The sequence below is a fragment of the Hyperolius riggenbachi genome, chromosome 1, assembly GCF_040937935.1.
Source record: "Hyperolius riggenbachi isolate aHypRig1 chromosome 1, aHypRig1.pri, whole genome shotgun sequence".
NCBI classification, from domain to species: domain Eukaryota; kingdom Metazoa; phylum Chordata; class Amphibia; order Anura; family Hyperoliidae; genus Hyperolius; species Hyperolius riggenbachi.
The window spans coordinates 581,519,737-581,543,710 of record NC_090646.1 but is presented as its reverse complement, the minus strand read 5'-3'; the positions used below and the strand labels follow the sequence as shown (position 1 = coordinate 581,543,710).

The window sequence follows — 23,974 nt, the reverse complement described above, 5'->3', positions numbered from 1 at the left end:
TTTGCGATAGTTCAGCTTTAGGTGAGCAACTGTGGTTTCCCATGATGCATTTGGCGAGCGGCGGTTGTCTTGATGCCTCCTACCTCTTCCAGTAAGTCTTGAGCTTCTCATTTGATCACCCCACCTTGTTGCACGTCCCCTTTGGTGCTTCACCCTTTATTCTGTTGTCCTATTGGACACTTCACTTATTTAATTGAGACCCCTTTTGTCTCCTTTTTGGCATTCTATTCCTTATTATTGTTGGATTGCTTTATTATTTATTATTTATATACCCTTTAAGGTTCAACTGCCATTATATTAATATTGGTATGCACTGTGGACTTACACTTTTTTATGATTTATGATATGTGCTCATATAGGCTTATTCTATTTTTGCATGGAGTTTATTATCCTTATGGCATTTTATTGAGGTCTTTGTGAGGTATTGAGATTTAGTGTATTATTGTATTATTATTGTACACCGCTGCCTATCACCTTTGGTGATTTTTATATATGTGTTTTCATTTTGTTCACTATTTACCAATAAAGCTTTTGTATGATCTTTGAACTAATATTGGATTGGTTTGGTGCTGTTCATATTGGGTACTTTCTCTTTTAGTGTTGCATATTTCAATTGCCCAATTAGCACATTCCTCTTAGTTTAATGATATATAATTATGTCAGATGGTGCTTGTCCACATTTGTTGTTTTAAAATAATTTTGGTTGCTCTCTTACATTAAATCAAGTAACCAATCAGAAAGCGGAACCTTGGTCAGGATAGGAGGACGGTATACGTCCATCTTAGCAGAACGGATACTCACTTGACTAGTGGAGGGGATGGATTCTTCATCTGTGGGCGTGGCGACAGCAGGAGATGACTCGGAAGGCACATCATTATTTGGGGGCTGCTCACAGTTCTCACTGGAGCCCTGTTCTTTCAGCTTCTGAAATGGTGTCTTTTTACACTTTGGCACATTTTTCTTCTTTGTCACCGCTTTAGATTTTTTAGACTGTTTTTCTTTGCAGACCAAAGATAAGAATCCCAAAGGTTTCTTCCCAGGCCTGAGGAAACACAACACAAGGCATCTTTAAATAATAAAAAAATAATAGGATTAAAGCAAATTCACAATTTCCCAAAGTGCCTCTACAGCCCCTGAATAAAGAAAATACAGCACGTGAAGGGAAAAAAAAAAACTAAAAACCTTCGTGAGGCCTATAATCCCAATTATGCAAAGATTCTATTTGGGAGTGTCCCCAATCCACTCCAGCGCTCCACAATCCCCTCTCACTACTGGCTGCTGCCTTTTTGACTCATCACTATTAAAGCTAGAGTCTTGTTAAAGTCAGACGGTATAGGACAGATTGTGTGTAAAGAGGTTTGTGAACTACAATTGTGGGACTTGTGTAATTTCTAATAATAACCAGTTTCAGCTTGGTCTTAATCTGCTAAAGGCGTATCAGCTTGCAATTTATTCATGCATTATGGTTACTATGACAACAGTAGCAAAGAACAAGTCCTTGTACTGTGGAATCGGAATAACCCTGGAGGCAAAGAGCAGCAGTAAGAGTTTTGGAAAGCTTATTGGGCTTTCCTTGGCTTATTAAAATTATAAAGGGGCTAGAATGACAATTCCTATACTGAATACAGCAACAGCTGACCTCTGTATTTAGCAACAGGAAAGTAGAATATCAGCTCTGGACGGCATAATACTGTAAAGGTAACCATACATCGAGCGATGATGGGCAGATTTAACCAAGACACAAATCTCTCTTTCATGATGAAACTGATCAGGAATCGGCCTTGTGACGCCACATCCGGCGACCTCGCCGACCCAACGCTGTCCGCCCTAATGTTAAATGTCGTTCCACCCCCCGCCAATGCCAAGTGATCTGTTACCTGTTTGCAGCCTCCGCTGGCTCCAGGTTCACTCCCTGTTCTCCTTACACGTGCGGCACGTGGTTGCTTAGTAATGTGGCGGACGTTACACACACGCCCTTACTAGGCAACCACGTGGAGCGCATGTATGGAGAACGGAGGGCACCCGGAGCCAGCGGAGGTCACGGACAGGTAATGTACTGGGCACGAGGAGGGGGGGGGGGACATTTAACATTGGGGGGGGACAGTGCCGGGGTTTTCGTTGCTCATCCTAATATCGCACACAGTTATGCTGTGCACCCGATCCAGCAAGTTGGCCCTACATCTTGCAGTATGTTCAATCGACTACTGCAACCAATTTCAGCCCAAAATTGGTTGCATTGTCAGTTGGGCATGCACATGGCGGCACAGATTTTCATCCGATTTTATTATAATAAAATTGGATGGTCGCTCAGCCGTCAAGTCGCCTGCATGGCTAACATAAGGCTACTTTCACATTATTCTTAATGTTTGAAAGCACAAAAACAACTGGAATCAGGAATACTGAGGGTGATGCTTCACTCCTCCCCCCTTCACCCCTCGCCTCAGGGAAAGGCTACACCAGTACAATACCTCTCAGGCCACATGTACTGTAGGAAACACCCACTTACAATATTTCCCAGCAGCCTTTGGGAAGAAAAAGAACAAGGCATGGCTAACCAACAAAACTTGAATTTCACTGTACATTTATTCATGCTATTCTATATAATGTTTTTGCGGAATATATTTTTTACACTTCAGGTCCACTTATCCTGCCTGACACTAAAACAAGAAAATGCACGGTTAGTACATATGGATGTGTTTTGGTAGCTACCTTGGGGGGATTAGTTTGATGCACTGTCCAAAAAGAGGATGTTAGGTTATGTGCCCCTAATGATCCCTAGATAGGCTTGACGCACTGAAAGCTTGCATGTTGGTGCTATGCATGTTACAGGGCCAGAGATGGGACACATACTAACACAGGGAAACTATGCAACAGACCTTATTCATGTAATGAAGACCCCAGCTTTTAACTTAGCTGTAGGAATAGCATTGGTTCCTGCATGAGTTGTGTGGAAAAAAATGTGCATGGGAGTGTGCGGAAGGTTAACTGACTTTGTTGCTTTTCTGACACTAATTAATATGTGGGCTTGTGCTTATATTTGGTCTCAAGATTCAAATTCTCTACATTAACAGAAAATGGTCTATACTATCCCATACATAAGACTGACCTTTGCAGCGGTGTCTCTGAAGAGGATGCAGCGTTTGCAGAGCCTGAAGGTAAACTTCTGCTGAGTGATGCGAGGCTGGTAGTGGTAGGCTTGTCTGTGCATATAGCAGCGCTGTTCTCTGAACTGACACTGCTGCACTCAGACGGCTGTTCCCCCTCTGTACAGCAGGTTATCCCAGCAGAATGCTGACAGGATTCTCCAACTTCTTCCATCTTGATGTTCTTTGGTGTTTTATCCGCATTAGGATTTCCCTCAGTCACTGGCAAAACAAAAACCACATAGCTAAGGACCAGCTCATGGGAAACTATTACAGCATAAACAAAAGATCCCCTTATACATGGAGAAAGAAATCAAACAAAACTACACAATGGCAAAAGACTAAAAATAAAAGGGACACTGTGCTGATGTCAAATGCATTTCTCCGAGGCGCTCAGGAGGAGACAGATGGCAGAAGAGAGCAAGCAAAATGCGATGACACATAGACCTCAGTATTCAAACAGCTGCCCAAACAGTCTATTAAATGCACCCCCCCCAAAATAAAAATTGGAAGCTGAACTAATACTTTAAAAGCAAGGGTAGGGATCCTATTTTTTGTTTTTATATATAGCTTTCTTGGCTCCCGATGTAAGCAAGGCCTTTATGCTCATGCACGGAAAAAGTGGGCGTGCGTAAACACTCCCACAAAACGTACATGAGCAGCCACGGGCCCCACAATACAGCAGTGCCCTTCCAGTGTTCCCCAAAGGGAACCTTCCCCCTTTGTCATCGGCGCAGGGGTACTTGGCATCCTCCAACACCCGAGGGGTTGGAGGACCCTGGTGGCGTCCTCCGACACCCGCAGAATTGGAGGACCCAGACGTGCCCTGTGGCTACCCACAGGGCCTGGCCATGTGGCATCCCACATGGTCCGTGGCTCCCCCGAGAGGGAGCCGGGCGGGAACCGAAGTCCCCAGGGGACAAGTCCCCGGTGCCAGCAAGCTGCGACCTTGCGGCCGGAGTTATAAAAATTCCGCACTTTTCCTAGCCAAAAGGCCTGGGAGCTGCGTTAGTCAGCAATGCATATGGGCAGTACAGACCAAAGCACCTTACTCCGCCCAGGGTAGGGAACCTATGACTCGGGAGCCAGATGTCGCTCTTTTGATGGCTACATCTGGCTCACAGTTTGGGGATGATTCACTAAGCTACACAGCTCATGCAGCGCAGCTTAGTGTGACGGCGCAAGTAAAATTTTGAGATTAGGCACATTACTGCTGTAGCATGCACTACTAACTTACTCGCGCTACCGCCACAATTAATGGCCACTCTAATTGTCCCACCCTGGATCCCATCAGGTCCAGTGACTTTGTAGGGCGAGATCCCTGCACTTTCATTGGCCCAATAGGCTGTCACTTGACAAGCAGCCTATTGGGCCAAGGTGCAGGGATCTTGCCCTACAAAGTGAATCAACCCCCAAGTCAGCTAGCTAATTGTACAAGCTGTTAGTCGGTATTTCTCCTGTCTGGCTCTCGAGGAAATTGCTGATGTTGCTGCAACCCAAGAGAAGCTGAACACGTGTCTGACACTTCCGCTGCCCAGAGGATCAACTGTTTACACATCGCCATGACAACAGGGACATGAACCTTCTACTGCACATGTGAACTGTCCCAGTTTGAAACATATTGTATGGCTCTCACAGAAATACATTTTAAAATATGTGGCGTTTATGGCTCACTAAGCCGAAAAAGTTCCTGACCCCTGCTTTAAAGGGTTACTACTGGGGATTCCTGCAGCCCCCTGGAGTCACCATGTGCCCAGGATGTCCTTCAGAGTCCTCCAGTTAAAGGCTACTGTACATGCAAGGCCCTGAGCACCATGATTACACTCCCACATCACTCCACATATGTAGCAGTGATTTTCGTGTACTGCGCATGCACATAATGTTCCCGGCATCGGGAGAGTGGTGAGGAGGTGCATGGACTGCTAGATTTGCAGGGGGTAGCAGGTGCTGTTTGCAGAGTCTCGGAAAGACGGCATGGGCAGAGGAAGCCCCAGGTAAGTTACTGATTTTTTTTTTTTTTATTTTGGCTTTATATTTCCTTTAAGTGGTAACACGTTCAGGAAACATTTCTGGCTGCTCCGGGAACACTCCAAAGCAATGGCTTACAGGTGTTATGAACCATTTCATATACAGTGTTTATACTTTATGAATGTCATACATTACAGCACTTCAGTGGAACTAAGCTTAGGGCTCTGACTTGGCTAGTCTTAAAATGTGGAATATCTAAAGAAGTCAGCCATATACACATAGATTTCCACTCAATGGTGTGTATTTATTATACTCGATGAGTAAAGTGTAATGCAAACAAAGTAGCATTGCATTATGCTCTACTCAACGTGAGGTAAGACTTCAGGCTCGTTATTCTGCTTACCGCAGTTTAGGCCCCTTTTACAATAGGAGTCAAAACCTGCATTGCGTTACCCTATTCTACCACATGGACCCGCAAAAGTAATGAAAGGGCAGCAGCACGTTACTGCAAGCACCGTGCTTAACAAATGGTGCTTGAGGCAATAGAAGTCTGTGGAGACTTTCACCTCTATTGCGGTCTGTTGCGGTTTAGCGGAAGTATTCGATCTGAAGCAAGAGCCGCAGCGCGTTACTGCAAGTACCGTGCTTAACACATGGTGCTTGAGGTAATGGAAGTCTATGGAGTATGTCACTGAGCAATGGGGGGATTGGGCACTATGCACATGACCGTGTCGGCATACTTTGCTGCAGGCCTCAGTGAATGCCCCAATGTTTCAAAACGATTGCTTCCTTTCTGAAAGGAGTCATTGCTTAAAGAGACTTTGAAGTGAGTGTAACAGCATTTGATTATTGTAAAGCACTATAGATAGTGCTAAACTGCTGCTATCCTGCGGGCAAAACGAGGGGTTTATACCCCCCCAAATCCCCCTGCAAAATCCACGACTTTCTTGGTCATGGATTTTGCTGCCCATGGAGGCAGAGCTATGAGCTGTAGCTCTGCCTCCATGCATGTCAATCGCCGCGCGGATCTCCGCCTCTCCCCCATCCCTCTCTGTGAAGGCAGATTGAGAGGGGCGGGGAGAGGCGGCGATCAGCCGGGATTGACGTGCGAAGAGGCAGAGCTACAGCCATTAGCTCTGCCTCAAGCAGGAAGCGCTCCCCAGACAAAGGAGAGGGGATCTGGGGGGTATAAACTCCTCATTTTGCAGTGGGGATGCGGCAGTTTAGCATTATGTAAGGTTCTTTACAATAATCAAATGCTGTTTCACTCGCTTCAGTCTCTCTTTAAGGAATCAATTCTTACCACATACAGCACATCAATTTTTAATAGAGCCTAGCTAGGAAATCTATTGAAAATCGATTGAACTTCAGTGTTGCAATGTTTGATGGGCCATCGATCTACCTCTCCACCTGCCCCCCGATCGAAATTCGACCAACCAATCCCATCGGATTCAATTTTACTATATCTATGTGGTAGGGGGTAAGCTGAGGGAATATACTTAGAATGGATACTTAAAGGACACCTGAAGTGAGAGGGATATGGAGGCTGCCATATTTATCTGTCTTTAATACTTTCAGCCACTGACCCTGAACAAGCATGCAGCAGATCAGGTGTTTCTCACATAGTCAGATCTGACATGCTTGTTTCTGGTGTGATTCAGACACTACTGCAGCCAAATTGATCAGCAAGGCTGCTAAGCAAATGGTGTTGTTTAAAAGGAAATCAATATGGCAGCCTCCATATTATTCTCACTTCCGCTGTCCCTTAAGGTAGTTACATGCAAGAGGTATGATTGTACAATCAAGATTGTATCATTAGTAGGCTCCTGTGGCATAGCAGCCAAATCAAAAAAGGACTCCAAGTTATAGAAACACAGTTTTGAGATGAAAAATGTATTATTATTAGCTACACCAGTTCAATATGGATATTCGAATTATCAACAGAAACGGCTCAGAGCTATTTCAGGAAGGTTATTTACCTGTATTCTCAGCTTCGTGGTCTTCACCCTGTTACAAAAAAACAAAAAGTGTGTATTTATATAGGTTACATTGTAATCATCTATCCTACATAATGATTCCACATGTACAGCGTGTGTCTGGCAGAGCCGATTACCTCAGCAGTGCTGCACAGCACAGGCTTCTTGTACGGCTGCTCACAGCCTTCACTGCTGGCACTTCTCTTCCTACAAGACGTACTCAGTGACAGGTCCGCTTGTACCGGAGCAGGTGGACAAGGCTCATCAGGCGATTGCTCTGACAACGCTGCAGATCCAAAACTGCTCAGAAAACACCAGGAGAAGAAAAGACTAATATTAGCAAAGCCCAAATATGTTTTGCTCATAAAGCAATACTAAAGCAAACCAAAAATAAAGTCAGATACTTACCTATAGAGAGGGAAGGCTCTGGATCTCATGGAGGAGTACATATTATGAGGGCGCCGCTCAGTTTGGCGTGGGGAGAGACAAATGACGGCTCTCCCTGCTGCCATTAAAATCAGAGGCGGCATTAAATACTATTCCCCCTCCGCTTTGGCGCAACTCGGAGGGAGATGTTATTCGGGGTCTGGCAGCAGCCAGAGCCCCAAATTACCGCTACGCGCGGTGCACATTATAGCATTGCTGCTATGATGGCGCTCAGCGCCGCGCACCGAAATAACCTCCTTCACTCATGGAGCCTTCCCCGTCCCCTCTCAGTTTCCTCGTTCCATCGCTGTTCCTAGTTCAAATTTGCTGTCCCCAGGATCCCTCGGAAAGGCTCCTTGCATGTGCAATACAGAGCCGCCTGTCTTTGGAAGCACTCGGAGATATGAGTGCTTCTGAAGCCTCCCGAGGGGCCAAGTTGGTCAAATACCAGTGACAGCACTGGCACGAGGACACCGAGAAAGGACCGGAAAGGCTCTGAATTCCATATATATCTGAACAGGAGGTGAACAGGAGGTGCCCAAAGGTAAAGGGTACTGCAGTGCTCTATGCAGAAATTAAACATAACAAATAATAAAATAGAATGGTCCTACCTTAAGGAGGCTCATAGCACATTTTTATGAAAAGATTTAAACTTTTATTCAGCATTATTTCACGGCATAAGCCGCTACCTCAGGTTAATTAACGTGCCTGTCAAGTAGTACGTGGGTTTATTAGGATGCCTCCTGTTTGTTTATCAAGTTACCCTACTTCGGTAGGGGACTCAACCCACAACTTGGCTGTGACATGAACCTCTTTTTTTGGGAGCAGCGACCGCTACATTTTCCTTAAAGGCTAAGTGGGGACGGTTTCCCCACAAGCCCATACGAGTGGTCGCCTCTTGGAGCAACCCACAGTTGTGAATATATCTTCTACCTACCTTCTTCTATCCATTACCTGGCGATATTACACCAAAACGTGCTCCCGGTTTCTGTGTGTTCCTTTTGTTTCTACAAGTACTGATCTGTGAGATCCAGAGCCTTTCCTCTCCATAGGTGAGTATCTGACTTTTTTTTTTTTTTTTATTAGCTTCAGTATCGCTTTCACCGAACTACAAAAATCACATGACATGGATGAAGGCACATAAATGTACCGCTGACAAACACAAATATTCACAACCATCAGATGCAAAATGATTCTTTAAAATGTTCTTTGACACTAAAGTCCCACATAATGCAAAACAGGACAGAAGGCCTGCCCATCGGACATTGTTTTACAGCATTTTCCTTACTATTCTGCTATATGGGTATATGTGCTCTCACTACTAAGCTTGTGCTGGGCAGATGTCTATATAAACATCAGAATCACAGCTCTTTTTTTTTTTCAGACTATAAGCTGCTCCTGACCATAAGACGCACCTAAGTTTAGAGGACAAAAAACAGAGGAACAAAAATGTATACTAAACCTGTTGCATCCATGGTGAAGGGGCATCTTGTGGCTTACGTCCCCTTTGTACCTCATGCCCCCTTGTACCTCTTGTGTCCCCCTGTGTCCTCCTCTGTCCCCCCTTGTGTCGTCCTGTGTCCCCCTCTATGCCCCTTTGTGTCTCCCTTGTGTCCTCTGCATGGCCACAGTACACACAGTCCCCGACATTGCGGTTCGTATTGGCAGGTGTTCACAGGTCAGGAACTCCCTGCATTTGGACTATAAGAAGCAGTGACTTATTCCCCCCACTTTGGGGGAGAAAAAGTGAGTCTTATAGTCCAAAAAGTACAGTAGTTTTTTTTTTTTTTTTTTTTTGCCTCAAACGCATCATAACACATAGGAAGCTAATTGGAAGACAATCCACCATAACAAATAACAGACAGGACACAATCTAGTAATAATCAAACATGTTAAACTTTAAGAAATCTGAGAGAAGGATGTCAGCATAGCAACGCTATGAATTTCAGTTATATATAATGTGTATAATACGAGTTATGACTATAATTCCAGATTTCACCTTTGATCCTGGGGCTGACTGAGGACTTGAGAGGAGCCAGAGGTGATCATCACAGGGGCTGGGAGGACATCTGCTGGGCTCACATCACACGAGAAGGAGTACTGATCAGTCAGGGGAATTTCAACCAGAGTCAAAATAAAAGTTGCTTCTCCTGCAGGGTCATCTTCCAGTAAGCTCTCTGCCAAGATAAACACATAAAACTCTGATGCATTTCTCATGGGTAGGATGAAACCATTCATGTTACAGCACTCAGTCCTATTCATTTCTTTGAGTGGGGATTCTAAGAGTCACATGTGTGAGGCAAAAGTTGTAATAATAGGGAACAAAGCCTCTCTGTATTTAGCTATGTAAAGTGCAATACCACTTCAGTTGTCTCTCTCTTATCTTTTCAATAAAGCTTTGTCTGTTTGATAAAAATAAATAAAAATAAGAGGGAACAAAGAAAAGATGGGTTCACACTACGCCCCCTACTGGACAGGTTTTTGCTTGGAGGATAGCAGATAAACAGTTATGTTGAGACAGAAGTATTCCATAGACCTGTGCAGACTGCAGACAGCTCAAATTTTGACATATCCATTTAGTTTACTGCAGTACCGCAACAGACAATCCTGACCTTCATGACGTTTTTGGACACTGGACAATAAAATGTAAACAACGTGCGTCCTCGCAATCAATTTTTAACAACCCTACATGACAAGTTGCCTCTTCAGTTTCATGCTATACTGGAGGCCATGAGAAAACAGAGGAAAGATAAACCAGTCCAAGCAGAACACTTGCCGCAATCATCTGCATTTTGCAGGCTAATCATTATTTTTTAGAATAAAAATGTCTACAAAACACGAGGTTGGCTTAGAGGACATCATTGTAAGGCACTTTCTCATGTCCCTGCAGATTTCAGTATGTGTTAATTAGTTTCTTATCTCTCCCCCCCCCCATATAAACAATTACTTAGTGTTCTTTTAACAGACCCCCCCCCCCACCCCCCAATCTAATTTCAAATGTGGAGGTGCCCTTCCTCCCCCCAGTAGCCGAGTTGCCCCTCTACCTCCCTTTCCACAGCAGACCAGCGTGGCATGTGTGAGAGATCTCACCTGATTACAGAGTGGCAGTCCTCTCTTCTCTGCACTCTGTTGCAGACCTCCAATCATTCTGCTCTGCCTCGGTCTGTGCCCCGGTCTTCCTGCATGTCACACGAGTTCAACAGACATGCAGAAAGCCTGGGGTAGAGCCAAAGCTAAATGATGGGAGAGCTGCAGAGAAGAGAGGGCTCCCATGCTGGAGTCAGGTGATATCTCACACACATTGTGACAAGCATTTAGTATGATGTATGCAGAGGCGTAACTAGAAAGGCCCTCTCCCCCCTCACCCCCTCCCTGCTTTCTGCACAGGTAAACTGAGAGCCAAGGTTATTAAATTGGCTAATGTACACTTGAATGTGCTTTCCCCATGCAGATACAGACAGCAGTGAAACACTGCACGCATTTTCTCTATCAATTACATTAGCTTCTTTGATAAAACGTGCATGTTTTCACACATACACACACGCTTGCTTCACTAAACCGTGATAACTGATATCATGGCCGTGCTAGCGTTTTGGACGTGTTTTCATGCGCAATTGCGAATTTCCATGCGTGAAAACGCTAGCGAGGCCGTAATATGTGTTATTATGGTTTAGTGAATCAAGCCCCTGGTGTGCATAAAACGTATACAGAAAACTGACAAATGAGTGTGCTCCCAGCCTTAGCTTATTACACTCACTCTGTCCATCTCTGGTGGAGCAGAACTGGCTCTGCAAACTCCGCCAGCATCACCACAGTACACAGCACTCTGGGAGGGGTAGAGAGGCTAGGGGAAGAGCGCTGTACAGAAGAGCTTGCTACACACCGAGTAGGGACTGTCTACAAAACTTTGTATGATTCCTTATCAGTGGTTGAGCAGATGGAGTCATTAGAACAATTGTGCAGGGCAGAAAGTTTTTTTCTCTCTGTGCCCGTAGTTGTCAGTCTCTCAGGACAGAGAAAAGAAAACTTCTCTCACCATGGGGCCCCCTGTGGCTTCTAGACCCCCCTGCAGCTGCATCCCTTGAAGGGTCTATTGTTATGCCCCTGAATGTATGGTACGTAGAGGAAGACAGTAGTTTTTCACAGAAACAAAGCTTACCTTGCACACTAACTTCTTGGCACGTAAAGTCTGGCTGGGGTGAATCCTCTTGTTTAATAGGATAGCTCCTCTACATTAAAATATCATCAGAAGAAATAATTTAATTCGTTAGGACTCATGTTTGTAATGTATAGGAAACTATTAGTGCACTGTCACAAAAAAGAGTTCTGTAGGCCCTGTAAAGAGCTCTGTAGACACTGTAAAATGCTTTCCACATTGAGAGGGTTGGGAAACCGAGAAGGCCTGAGGGGTTTTTCACGACACCTCATGATGAGATTCTCTACTGCTCATTTCTGATAGACCTGTCCGCTGAATCCTGATCTGGAACAACCTGCTATGGAATCCGATAATTTCTGACTGGTCTGATCAGATCCCAATTGATAACGCAATCGATTTATCAATGGAAAATAGATTTCATTATAGATTGGGCACAGTTTAACATCTACACACAATGCAACTTCCTATCAGATTACCCATCGATCTGATGGAAAATTGCATTGTGTGTACTAGGCATTAGGTCTACTGGGTTTCCCAATGAATGTTCAGAACAATAATAAAAGTTTAATATAAATTAGAAATCAGCCATCTCTTTTGGTTTATTGGAAGACAAAGGCATTTTAAAGGAAACCTGAGGTGAGATGGATATGAAGGCTGCCATATTTATTTCCTTTTCAACAATACCAGTTGCCTGGGAATGCTCCTGATCCTGTGTCTTAGTCATAGACCCTGAAAAAGCATATGCAGATAAGGTACGCTGACTCAGGTTTTACTGGATTAGCCATATGTCATATGCTGACTCAGATGCTACATATGCCAGATAATCAACAGGACAGCCAGGGAATCAGCATGGTTTACAAGGAAATAAAAATGGCAGCAGCCAGGAAGGAGTCTCAGGCTATATCCTGTGACGAAGGGACCCCCCTCGAAATAGCGCTGTCATGGTGTAAATCTGCCCCCTATGAGTCACCTTCTGTGCATACTAACTGTTCATATGTTGCTTCCTTGCTGCACTATGTATATACCTATATGCAATTAGCTGACCATTGCTTTGTATGTTGTTGCCTGTATTGTGCATTTGTTCAAAGTGACTCCGTAGGAGGTTTTTGATCTGCTCTCAACTCTATGTTTGACATTGCATACTCTTGTTATACATTTTTCCTTTGACCAGCCTTATGGCTCTGTATTCTGTTGTAATTACCCCACTGCTGTGATGTTTTGAATACATACTTTATGCATTTACCCCTGCTGGGGTGTGAGTCAATTTTTATTGCATGTGTTGTATAGACTGAGCATTCATAAGTGTTATTTTTTGCCCGATTTATTTATACCAGGTGTGCAAACCTCTCTATTCGATATTAGCCTCCATATCTCTCTCACCTTGGGTTTCCTTTAATGGCAAATAAGCCATGCTCGTAGGAGACTGGGGCTTTACAATGTGGACTCTGGTCAACACCACCTTTGCAGAAGGAAGGATACATTAAGATTTAGTATTTCCTCCAATATGAGCACATGCCAGCCTTTCTTCCTGGTGGAGACTGTAGCAGTTCTGCTGTTCCATCAGAGTTGAGTCACAGCACCTTCTAAGTCACCTATATTATTATTATTTATATGTTCTGCAGTACTTTACAGAGTATATCATCTTGTCACTGTTCCTCACAGGACTTGCAATCTAATCCTCACCCCATAGTAATATTTCCATCATAGTTTAGAGCCAGTTTAGGGTGAAGCCAGTTAATTTATCTGTATATTTTTGGGATGTGGCAGGAAGCCAAAGTGCCTGGAGAAAACCCACACAGACACAGGGAGAACATAAAAATAGTGTCCAGACAGTGTCCTCGGTTGTATTAAAGAGACTCCGTAGCAAAAATTTCATCCTGTTTTTTATCATCCTACAAGTTCCAAAAGCTATTTTAATGTGTTCTGGCTTACTGCAGCACTTTCTACTATCACAGTCTCTGTAATAAATCAATGTATCTTTCCCCTGTCAGACTTGTCGGCCTGTGTCTGGAAGGCTGCCAAGTTCTTCAGTGTTGTGGTTCTGCTATGAACTCCCCCTTCCAGGCCCCTCTATGCACACTGCCTGTGTATTATTTAGATTAGGGCAGCTTCTCTCTTCTCGCTTATCTTTTACAAGCTGGATAAATCGTCCTCTGAGCTGGCTGGGCTTTCACATACTGAGGAATTACAGACAAGGGCAAAGCTGTTTGCAGGAAGAAATGAGCAGCCTGAAACTTCAGTGCATGAGAACTGCAGGGGGAAAGAAACACACAAATGATCTCTTGAGATTCAAAAGGAAGGCTGTATACAGTGTTACTTGTGTATGGATGTATTTTCTATGTGTGGACATCCTGTACATCAACCTACTTCCTGTTTTGGTGGCCATTTTGTTTGTTTATAAACAAACTTTTTAAAACTGTTTTTAACTACTTTTAATGCGGCAGGGAGCGGCGAAATTGTGACAGAGGGTAATAGGAGATGTCCCCTAACACACTGGTATGTTTACTTTTGTGCGATTTTAACAATACAGATTCTCTTTAAAACCAGGGACCAAGTGCTACAAGGCATTTAAGGTTGTGTTCTATCACATGGCTGTCTTTTCAGCATTCTATGGGTTAATTTGTCAAGAACTTGTTAGTCAACTTAGAACATCTCTGCCTTGCTCGGGTTTTCGTTAAAATTTGGGTACACTGTTAGATGTCTCTTTCGATCTTCCCTCTACCTCAATTAGTGATAAAACAAAAATGAATTTGTTTTTTACTCAGCGTGAAGCAATATTGTCATGGACTTGATTGGGGGAAATGGTCCCTGCCTATACTTATACCTCTCTGTCACAGACAACCACTAGAAGCAGGTGGGAGTGTCCCCAAGGAATCAACTTTGAAGCTAAACACAGCCACTCAATAATAGCTGTTCAGAATGATCATCTCAGGTCACACGTTTTACAAATGAGCTCCGTACAGACAAGCACATCAGCTACAGCCAGGCAACCTGATCTCTATTATGAAAAAGGGAGGAAAGATGACAAGTGGCAGGTAAGTAGTAGGTGCCAGAAAACAGCAGTCATTCGCATAATGAACCAGCACTGCAGATCAGTAAGGGCCTGAGCTCACTAGCGCAGTTGTGTCCGCTTTTCAGTACCTGTAACATTGATGTATAACTGAAAAGCAGACAACTGCGTCAGTGGGCTCAGGCCCTAAGCAGTGTAACAGGATAGTTGTACTGATGCTAGATTATCACTGAGATGATGAGGGAGGAGCCTCTCCAACAGCAAAACACGAGTTTGTATGCACGTTTCATTCCTGATGAACCTTGTAAAAGCAGATCTAGGTTTGTAGGGATATACAACGTCTCCTGGTAAATTTCTCATATGTATTAACACTTCATATTCATGACAAGTTACATGTAAATGCTCATTTACCTGCTCCAATGGAAAGCCAATGCTGTCATTTAGTGCAGCAGAAGATGGCTCGGAAGCATGATGATCTGAGGTGAGTAGAGCAACGCTTTTCTGTTCCTCAGGAGATGCAGGCTGAGTTGTGTTTTCGGCTTTGAAACTACGTGCATCAGCAGCAAAGGCGTCCACTGGCCTACTAATAATGAAAATAAATATCAGCCTATCAAATTATAGCTCTGCATCACATTCTCCGATACAGTAAGAGCATTATAGAAAAAAAATATGTAGAAAGAAAAGCGTGAGAGTGTTGCTCCTTCTACAAGCACAGAAAGTGTGCAAGTAGCCGATGCCATGGGGAAAGAATCTGGGATGGGGCACTTGGGGTTGGCGCTTTAGACTCTGAAGCCTCATAAAATCCCTTTTTATTTAACATTTACCTTCTACACTATAACCCAAGCTAAAACGTCGCATCCCAGCGGCAGAGCGCTGTGTTTAACCCCCCAAATACCTGGACAAAAATCCACAATTTTCCCATTAACATCAATCCACCGCTGATCGCCACCTCTCCCAGGGAAAGAAGACAGAGGGGCGGGGAGAGGCGGCGATCAGCGGGGATTGATGCGAGTAGAGGCAGAGCTACAGCCCTAAGCTCTGCCTCTACAAGGAAGCGCTCCCTGCATCTTGCCCAGGGGATTGTGGGGGGGTCGAGTTAAACCCAGCGTTCTGCCGCGTTGATGCAGCGTTTTAGCTTGGGTTATAGTGCAGAAGAGGAATGTTAAATAAAAAGTGGGATTTTATGAGGCTTCAGACTCTCTTTAAAGGGGAACTGAAGTAAGAGGTATACGGAGGCTGCCATATTTATTTCCTTTTAATCAATACTAGTTGCCTCTGCAGTAGTATCTGAATAACACCAGAAACAAGCAAGCTAGTCTTGTCAGATCTGACATTAACGTCAGAAACACCTGATCTGCTGCATGCTTGTTCAGGGACTATGGCTAATAGTATTAGAGGCAGAGGATCAGCAGGAGGGCCTGGTAACTGGCATTGCTTAGATGGAAATAAATATGGCAGCCTCCATATCCCTCTCACTTCAGTTGTCCTTTGATGCAAATAAGTGAGCTTTTAATGGAGGAATACATATCCTACATATTTTAAGAATTCAGTGAGCTTTACTTCATCATAAAAGGCCTTAATAATAAGCGATGTCTTCTAGCCTTCCTGTAGCTCCCAGAGGCTTTTCAGCATCCTCCGTGTATGGCTCCCAGCGAGTCACCTTACCTGCATCGGGTCACATGACACGCCGAGAGCCAATGTGGGAAAGCCACTAGAAGCTACAGGAAGGCTAGAGGACGTTGCCGGAGGCTCAGTATTTCATGGCCTACAAAAAACAGTCCCAGTTATCCCCACAGGCTTGCCGATTAGTTGAGACTTCCATATGCGCGAGTTCCGGGTAACAGAGACTTTGCTCTAATAAGTACATTTTGAAGATCTTATTTTGAGTGTTTTGTTTGGAAGGTGCTGAAAAGCCAGTTTATAAATAAAAATAGAGAGCGGAAGGGTCCATTTCCACTGCAGCTGAATCGCAGAGGTTTCCTACACATGCATTTGGATGCGAAGTCGCAGCCTATTGAAATAAATAGGCTGCATCCAAAATTGCCTTCAAATCGGGAAACATGCTGCCTGCTGCAGTTTTTCACACAACGCATCTGATTCCCTATAGCTGAACATGGCAATAGCGATCTGGATGCAGCTATAGCTGTACATGGCGATAGCGATCTGGATGCAGCTATAGCTGTACATGGCGATAGCGATCTGGATGCAGCTATAGCTGTACATGGCGATAGCGATCTGGATGCAGCTATAGCTGTACATGGCGATAGCGATCTGGATGCAGACTGGCAACAGCATGGGTGCTGCGTCCATTTCAGAAATAAACATTGCGGCTGCTTGGAGTGAAAACCCAGCTGCAAGGGAAGATATATCACGATAAAAAGGATTGTGAATTACGGTAATCCCCATTTGTGGGCCTGCGTGGATTCATGCAGTAACAGGTATTTCTTTATCAAAACTTTGGAAAAATACTCTGATGCAGTCTTGCAATACAAAAGGCTTGAATCAACTTTATTTGGCACCTATACAAAAATGTAAAAAATGTACGTATTCATAAAAACTTTAGATCTGTGAGACCAATCCTCAGGAAGAATAATATAGCCAGAACTTTTCATGAAGCTACACTCTGTAATCTGGCTTGGCTCGATAAACAAAGGCTTATAGGCAACGACACGTTCGTTTTGGGCTTAATTTGTGCCCTTCATCAGGCCGTAATGTGTATAAACAATTCTGTAAGGCCCAATCAGCAACAACAATACATGTGGAAGTGGGTGAGGTGGATCACCTGTTAAAAGGACTGTTTGTTTTTTTGCCCTTCCCTTTGCAAGGGCTGTACCCAAATATATACAGTAATTAAACGATTCATGCAGTTGTAAGATCCTGAGGTCGCTCATGGCGGAGGAATGCAGAGCCCCACGCTGAGGCGCAAGCCTCTGGGTCTCTGCCTGTCTCCGACGTCACTGGAGCGCATGGCGCTCGGCTTCCATTGGATAAGCGGCGGACGCGCTCTTAGTATGCACTCCGCCCCCTGTAAACAGTGACCACACGTGTGCATAGGGTGTCAGCATCCCTGGTGACATGCTCTCTCTCTGATTGGTTACTTTGGATTCCTTTAGTGCTGATTGGTTAGTTCTAGTATAAATGAATACTGAGCGCCCTCTGTCATCGCCTGTGATAGTCTATGCTGTCTGCCAGTTTGTATGCTACATCTGCCTGCAGAGTATTGTAGTTTAATTAGGCAGGAACTTTTGCAAGTGTTAGGGCTGGGTTATATGTCAGTCCTATGAGCATACAGCCTGACACACAGCAGATAACCAGATAACCCTGACAGCAGTAACATCCATGCATCATAGGGATACTCTGACAACTGACTGCCTGTAAAGTAGCAGATCTTATGGGCTTTAAGCTCTGCGAACCTTCTTATGACCAAATGATTGATTGTGACTGGCTATGCACCTTTCTAGCACATCACAGCAAGGCCTTCCAGAGTGTCTTTCAACAGTAATAAGTAGAACAATGAGGGTGTATATCCTCTGCTTTTCTCTGCATACAGTGGCATTGGTCTCTCAGCATCCTGTACTCGCATTATAGGCCATTTGCTACCAGAATTACACTGCACCTGTTGTCATATGTGCCAGCTGTGCTTAAAGAGCCCACAATACCTAAAAAAGGCCGGTCCTATCTTTCTAATGCTGGAAATACACCATAAGTTATTTTTTTTAGCAGATAGATGGTTCGATAGATACATTTCCGACATGTCAGATCTTATTTTTATCGTTTTTCTGATCGATTTCTCATAGTAGTGAATGGAAATTGATAAGATATGAAAATCGGTCAGAAAATCGATCGAAAATAAGATCAGACATTAAATCGACTGAGTTGAACTTACCCGGGGCTTCCAATGGTCCCCCGCAGACATCCTGTGCCCGCGCAGCCACTCACCGATGCTCTGGGCCCCGCCTTCGGTTCACTTCTGGAATTTCCGACTTTAAAGTCGGATAACCACTGCACCTGCGCAGCCGTGATATTTTCACCTTATCTATAAAAGGCGGTTTAAGCCGCCTGCAAACAAGAAAATACTCTGAATAATTCTGACGATACTTTTTTAATTGCAGGGTGCAAAAGTTATTTTAACCATTTATGCCTCCAGGACGTAGTATCTACGTCCAGGAGGCCACGTGCACGTCTGCGCACTCCCGCGGCCGATCGGGCACGTGCACGCCCGGCCGCGGATTCGGTAGCCCAGGAATCAATGTATCGGGCTATGGTGCCCGATCACTGATTCCTCTCCCCTGCTGAAAAAGCGACAGCTTCTCTCGGAAGCTACGCTTTTTCTGAAGCCATGTCCCTCTAAGCGTACATTGTACGCTTAGAGTGACGTCATGTAAACAAAATCGAGATTGCCATCTTGTGGCCAAAAAGTAAAACTACAAGTAAATGGAAAAAAACATTACAATACACAAATATTTCCCCAAATAAAACTATTTATATCCCACCCTCCCAAAAATACCCACATAAAATGTTTAATAAAAAAAAAAACAAAACAAAAAAAAAAACATTACTATAAAAAAACAAAAAAACACAAATATTTACCTAAGGGTCTAAACTTTTTAAATATCTATGTAAAGATGAAATATTTCTCTCTATTTTTTGTATAAGCTTGTAAATAGTGATGGATGCAAAACAGAAAAAATGCTCTTTTATTTCCAAATAAAATATTGTCGCGATACATTGTGATAGAAACATAATTTAAACGGTGAAATAACCGTGACATATGGGCAAATACAATACGTGGGTTTTAATTATGGAGGCATGTTTTATTTTAACACTATAATGGCCGAAAACTGACAAATGAATTTTTTCATTTTTTTTCTTATTCTTACTGTTAAAATGCATTTACAGTAAGGTAGCTCTTAGCAAAATGAAAGAAAGAAAGAAAGCCTAATTGGTGGCAGAAAAAACAAGATATAGATCAGTTCATTGTGATAAGTAGTGATAAAGTTATAGGCTAATGAATGGGAGGTGAACATTGCTCGGATGCATAAAGTGAAAACGAGTGAAGGCTGAACTGGTTGAACAAAGGATGAAGAATGATCTCCTAGGAGTAAACGTAGGAGAAAAAGTGAATTGCACCAGGCCCAAAGTGATGTGTGTCATCTTAGATGTGGTGCCACTCCTTACGTCCATTCTTGCTGTTTTTATTTTGAAGGACGTTTAATCTATGACAACTCATGCCATAAATGAACTCAGGTGTATTACAAATAACGTGATGTGAAGGGATTACCTACCTTGCATCATCTTCAGCTGAACAGACCTGCTGCTCACACACAGTGAAGGATTCTGAGGTACATTCAGTCACGTTCTTTATATCAGTCTGGTGATCCGTGCTGGAGAGCTGCTCCCATTCCGTGCAGTCATCAGAAGCTACAGACTCTCCTAACACAAGAAAGGGGAGAATAGGGGCAAAATTGTAAGAAGTGAAAACAAAACAATACAGGAATACAGGTTTATATAACGCTACATATGTACAATGAAGAAAACTGGATTTCTTCTGGAGCAATCTTGCAAAGTGGCAACCTATTATAACGTAAAAGGGTCCAAACGTGGCAAAAAAAATTCTACTAACCCTCTAATAAGGGTTCTTAAAATAACAACTTAGAAGATACCTGTTGTCAAACCTCCATTTTACTACACCTTGCCTTTTTCTCTGGTTTCCAGAGTCAATGAAATTTCTTCCCCATCAGTGAAGTCCACATAAGCTGCTTTGATTACAGGTAGTCCAGATGTCCATAAGAATCTTCAAATGCTGTCCTGAGGCAAAGCTAGCTATGCACAGAGGTAGGTTCACGCTGGAGCCACAGCACTCATTCTAATTAGATACATCTCCATCAGTATCACTCGTGAGAAAAGACACTCACTGAGTTGGCTAGACTCAGCACACTTTGGGCATTACATTGGCTCCTCACACCTCTGCGGGGTTCAATAGTTCATGGATGTCTCTAAACTTTAGCCATGCTAGCAAGGATGAATAGATCCCAACACTAATTCTTTAACTTTGTCTTCCACTTGTTACCTCAATAATATGCAAAGGTTTTAATTTCGCAAGATGTTCTTTAAAAAATAATCTTTATTCAAAAATACACTTACCATATCCTGCCGGGGGAATAGAGCTTTTGGAATGCTTACAGCAGGCTCTACCCCACACGGCGACCATCGCTATTAGGGAAATCAGTCTCCCATGCCACCCTACTTCATCCTCCCACATTAGCTTCCTACGTACCAGGTTCACTCAGACACGCGAGTTATCTCGATTTTTTAAAACTGGTCCTATCCCTGTTGTATAGTGATTTATACTGCGTATTATTCATCTACATCTGTTTCATTAGTGCTTATTTGGCAATAGGGTTATTGGAAGTGGAATATGATCTGTCTATAGATCTGTGCTTACTTTAGCTAGCTTTGCCTCAGGTAAGGTGTGCCTTAAAGCTCAGAAGTTCCACACTTTGGATCTCAGGAACCAGAACATACTGTCTAGAGAAGAACACTAGCTGCTTCTGCAAATAAACTTTAATAATTCTGAAGGCAACACACTATACATTTTACATTTCTCCATTCACATACCAGAATCAGATTGGAAGACAGAACTGCCCATGGATATCAGTGTCATAGCTACTTCAGTGCTTCCATCACAATGTCCTGTAACACAACAAAGCCCAGATATGAGTAACAACATTTTCTTCCTGGAGTAATAAGCTGCACAATAGGGGAGCCAATTACTAAGTTCTACACCTGGGTTAAAGCTGGGGTCACACGTTGGGGTTGTGTCATGGATGGTCAGAGCGATCTGATCTATTCTTTTGTATCAAAAATCGTGTATTGCATCGAAATCGCAATTTCTGACAGAAATCATGCAATTTAATCTTTTCCTAAAATTGTTCAGGTCTATTCAGAAGCCTTCAGAGGCAGGGAATTCAAACAGAGACCCAGAGCTGGAACGAGCGGACCATGAGAGGAATGGGAAGGCTCTATAGGACCAGAGATTAGCATCATACTGGCTGCGACCAGTGGCTATGTCTCTGTGGTGGTTGAAAAGGATGTTCCGCTACACCAACTGGCTGGGTTGCAATGATAAAATCTTTATTTCAACATCATGGTACATACAGATAAAAGCTATGAGTTGTAGCAGCCCACTCTCTGCTTCTTAAAGAGAATCTGTAACGAAAAACTATTCCAGGGGATTGTACTCACCTTGGTAGGGGGAAGCCCCTGGATCTGATCAAGGCTTCCCCCATCCTGTGTTCCACGACAGTCTTGCTGTGCCCCTCGGAATAGCGGGGATGTAAATATTTACCTTCCCGGCTCCAGCGCAGGCGTAGTAGTGGCTCTCCGCTCGGAAATAGCCGATCTCTGTGAGGCCACTGTACTGCGCAGGCGCAAGTCGCCTGCGCAGTAGAGGGGACCCGACTGGAATCGGCTATTTCCATGCTGAGAGACGCAACAGCCTGCTGGAGCCAGGGAAGGTAAATATATCAAGCCTTGTCAGGTTTGTCGAGCGAGGATTGCGGGACGTTTCGGGTGAGCCAGCGCTGGATTGCCTGCAGCTACAGGGGAGGGGGGAGCCTCATTGGGACCATGAGCCTTCCCCCCCCCGAGTTAAGTACCTCCCAGGGGATTTTTTTTTTTTTTTTTTTAAGTACAGAGTATCTTAACCTCCTTGGCGGTAACCCCGTGTGTGATACGGGGTAAGCCGCCGGAGGGTGCCGCTCAGGCCCTGCTGGGCCGATTGACATAATTTTTTTTTTTTGCTGGACGCAGCTAGCACTTTGCTAGCTGCACCAGCACCCCGATCGCCGCCGCGCGCCCGATCGCCGCTATCCGGTGCGGCGCGCGGCCCCCCCCCCCCCCCCAGACCCCGAGCGCTGCCTGGCCAATCAGTGCCAGGCAGCGCCGAGGGGTGGATCGGGTCTCCCAATGACGTCCCGACGTCGCTGACGACATCCCGCCCCGTCGCCATGGCGACGGGGGAAGCCCTCCAGGAAATCCCGTTCTTTGAACGGGATTTCCTGATCGGTGATCGCCGAAGGCGATCGAAGCGGGCGGGGGGATGCCGCTGAGCAGCGGCTATCATGTAGCGAGCCCTCGGCTCGCTACATGATTAAAAAAAAAAAAAAATTTTTAAAAACTGCTGCGCTTCCCCCTGGCGGTATTTTTCATACCGCCAAGGGGGTTAAAGGGATACTGTAGGGGGGTCGGGGGAAAATGAGTTGAACTTACCTGGGGCTTCTAATGGTCCCCCGCAGACATCCTGTGCCCACGCAGCCACTCACAGATGCTCCGGCCCCGCCTCCGGTTCACTTCTGGAATTCCAGACTTTAAAGTCTGAAAACCACTGTGCCTCCATTGCTGTGTCCTTGTTCCCGCTGATGTCACCAGGAGCGTACTGCGCAGACACAGACCATACTAGGCCTGCGTAGTACGCTCCTGGTGACATCAGCGGGATCGAGGACATGGCAACGCAGGCGCAGTGGTTTTCAGACTTTAAAGTCTGGAATTCCAGAAGTTAACGGGAGGCGGGGCCGGAGCATTGGGGAGTGGCTGCGCGGGCACAGGATGTCTGCGGGGGACCATTAGAAGCCCCGCGTAAGTTCAACTCATTTTCCCTTGACCCCCCCTACAGTATCCCTTTAACTAATAAGTCTCTCATGTGACATGTCTCTTAGAAGCTTAGAAGAAAATTATTTCAGGCGTCAGACAGGCCGGTACATAAAGGTTTCCACAAAGTGGTGAGTATCAGCCTGCTCTGGTAAACAGTAAATTACATCCTGATAAAATGCAAACAATTTGGCAGCTTTAGCAACTCAAGACTTCAGAAGAAACACCGTATAATAGAGGATTAATAAAGCCACTGCAGCAACTACCGGTAGAATCAACTACTTGTTGCTGTGCATAGATAAGCTGCAGTTCATCCCTTCATTTCCCCCTCTGCCTGCTCGATTAAAATTTACCACTGCGCCAAACTATGCCTTCAATCCATAAACTGATTGGATATTTATCAATCAGGCTTGGGAGTATCAACAGTTCATAGATTTGATCAAAGTGATTGCATCTACAGCCCTAAAAACTGACTTATCTAGGAGCCATTTCATTTTACCTTTGCTGAAGGGATCCGCCTGAGACTCTGACACCTAAAACAAGAACAGAGTCATAACCATGAGAATTACATGAACTTTATTAACCATGACTTGAAGATCATCTTAAGTTGTAGATAATAAAAATAAAATACAACTTAAAGTGTTAA

General features: G+C 44.3%; 1 protein-coding gene across 1 annotated transcript in view; it reads right to left on the bottom strand.

Moving 5' to 3' along the window:
- The window catches only part of BDP1 (B double prime 1, subunit of RNA polymerase III transcription initiation factor IIIB), a 181,172-nt gene that overhangs the window by 6,073 nt on the left and 151,125 nt on the right, over positions 1-23,974 (bottom strand). The window contains exons 52-61 of the mRNA XM_068261235.1: positions 23,828-23,861; positions 21,298-21,372; positions 19,965-20,112; positions 15,091-15,262; positions 11,673-11,742; positions 9,513-9,690; positions 7,225-7,387; positions 7,091-7,118; positions 3,107-3,365; positions 802-1,042 (exon numbers count right to left, since the gene is read on the bottom strand). Coding sequence (XP_068117336.1) covers positions 802-1,042; positions 3,107-3,365; positions 7,091-7,118; positions 7,225-7,387; positions 9,513-9,690; positions 11,673-11,742; positions 15,091-15,262; positions 19,965-20,112; positions 21,298-21,372; positions 23,828-23,861 — 1,368 coding nt within the window. The remainder of the gene's footprint in view (positions 1-801; positions 1,043-3,106; positions 3,366-7,090; positions 7,119-7,224; positions 7,388-9,512; positions 9,691-11,672; positions 11,743-15,090; positions 15,263-19,964; positions 20,113-21,297; positions 21,373-23,827; positions 23,862-23,974) is intronic.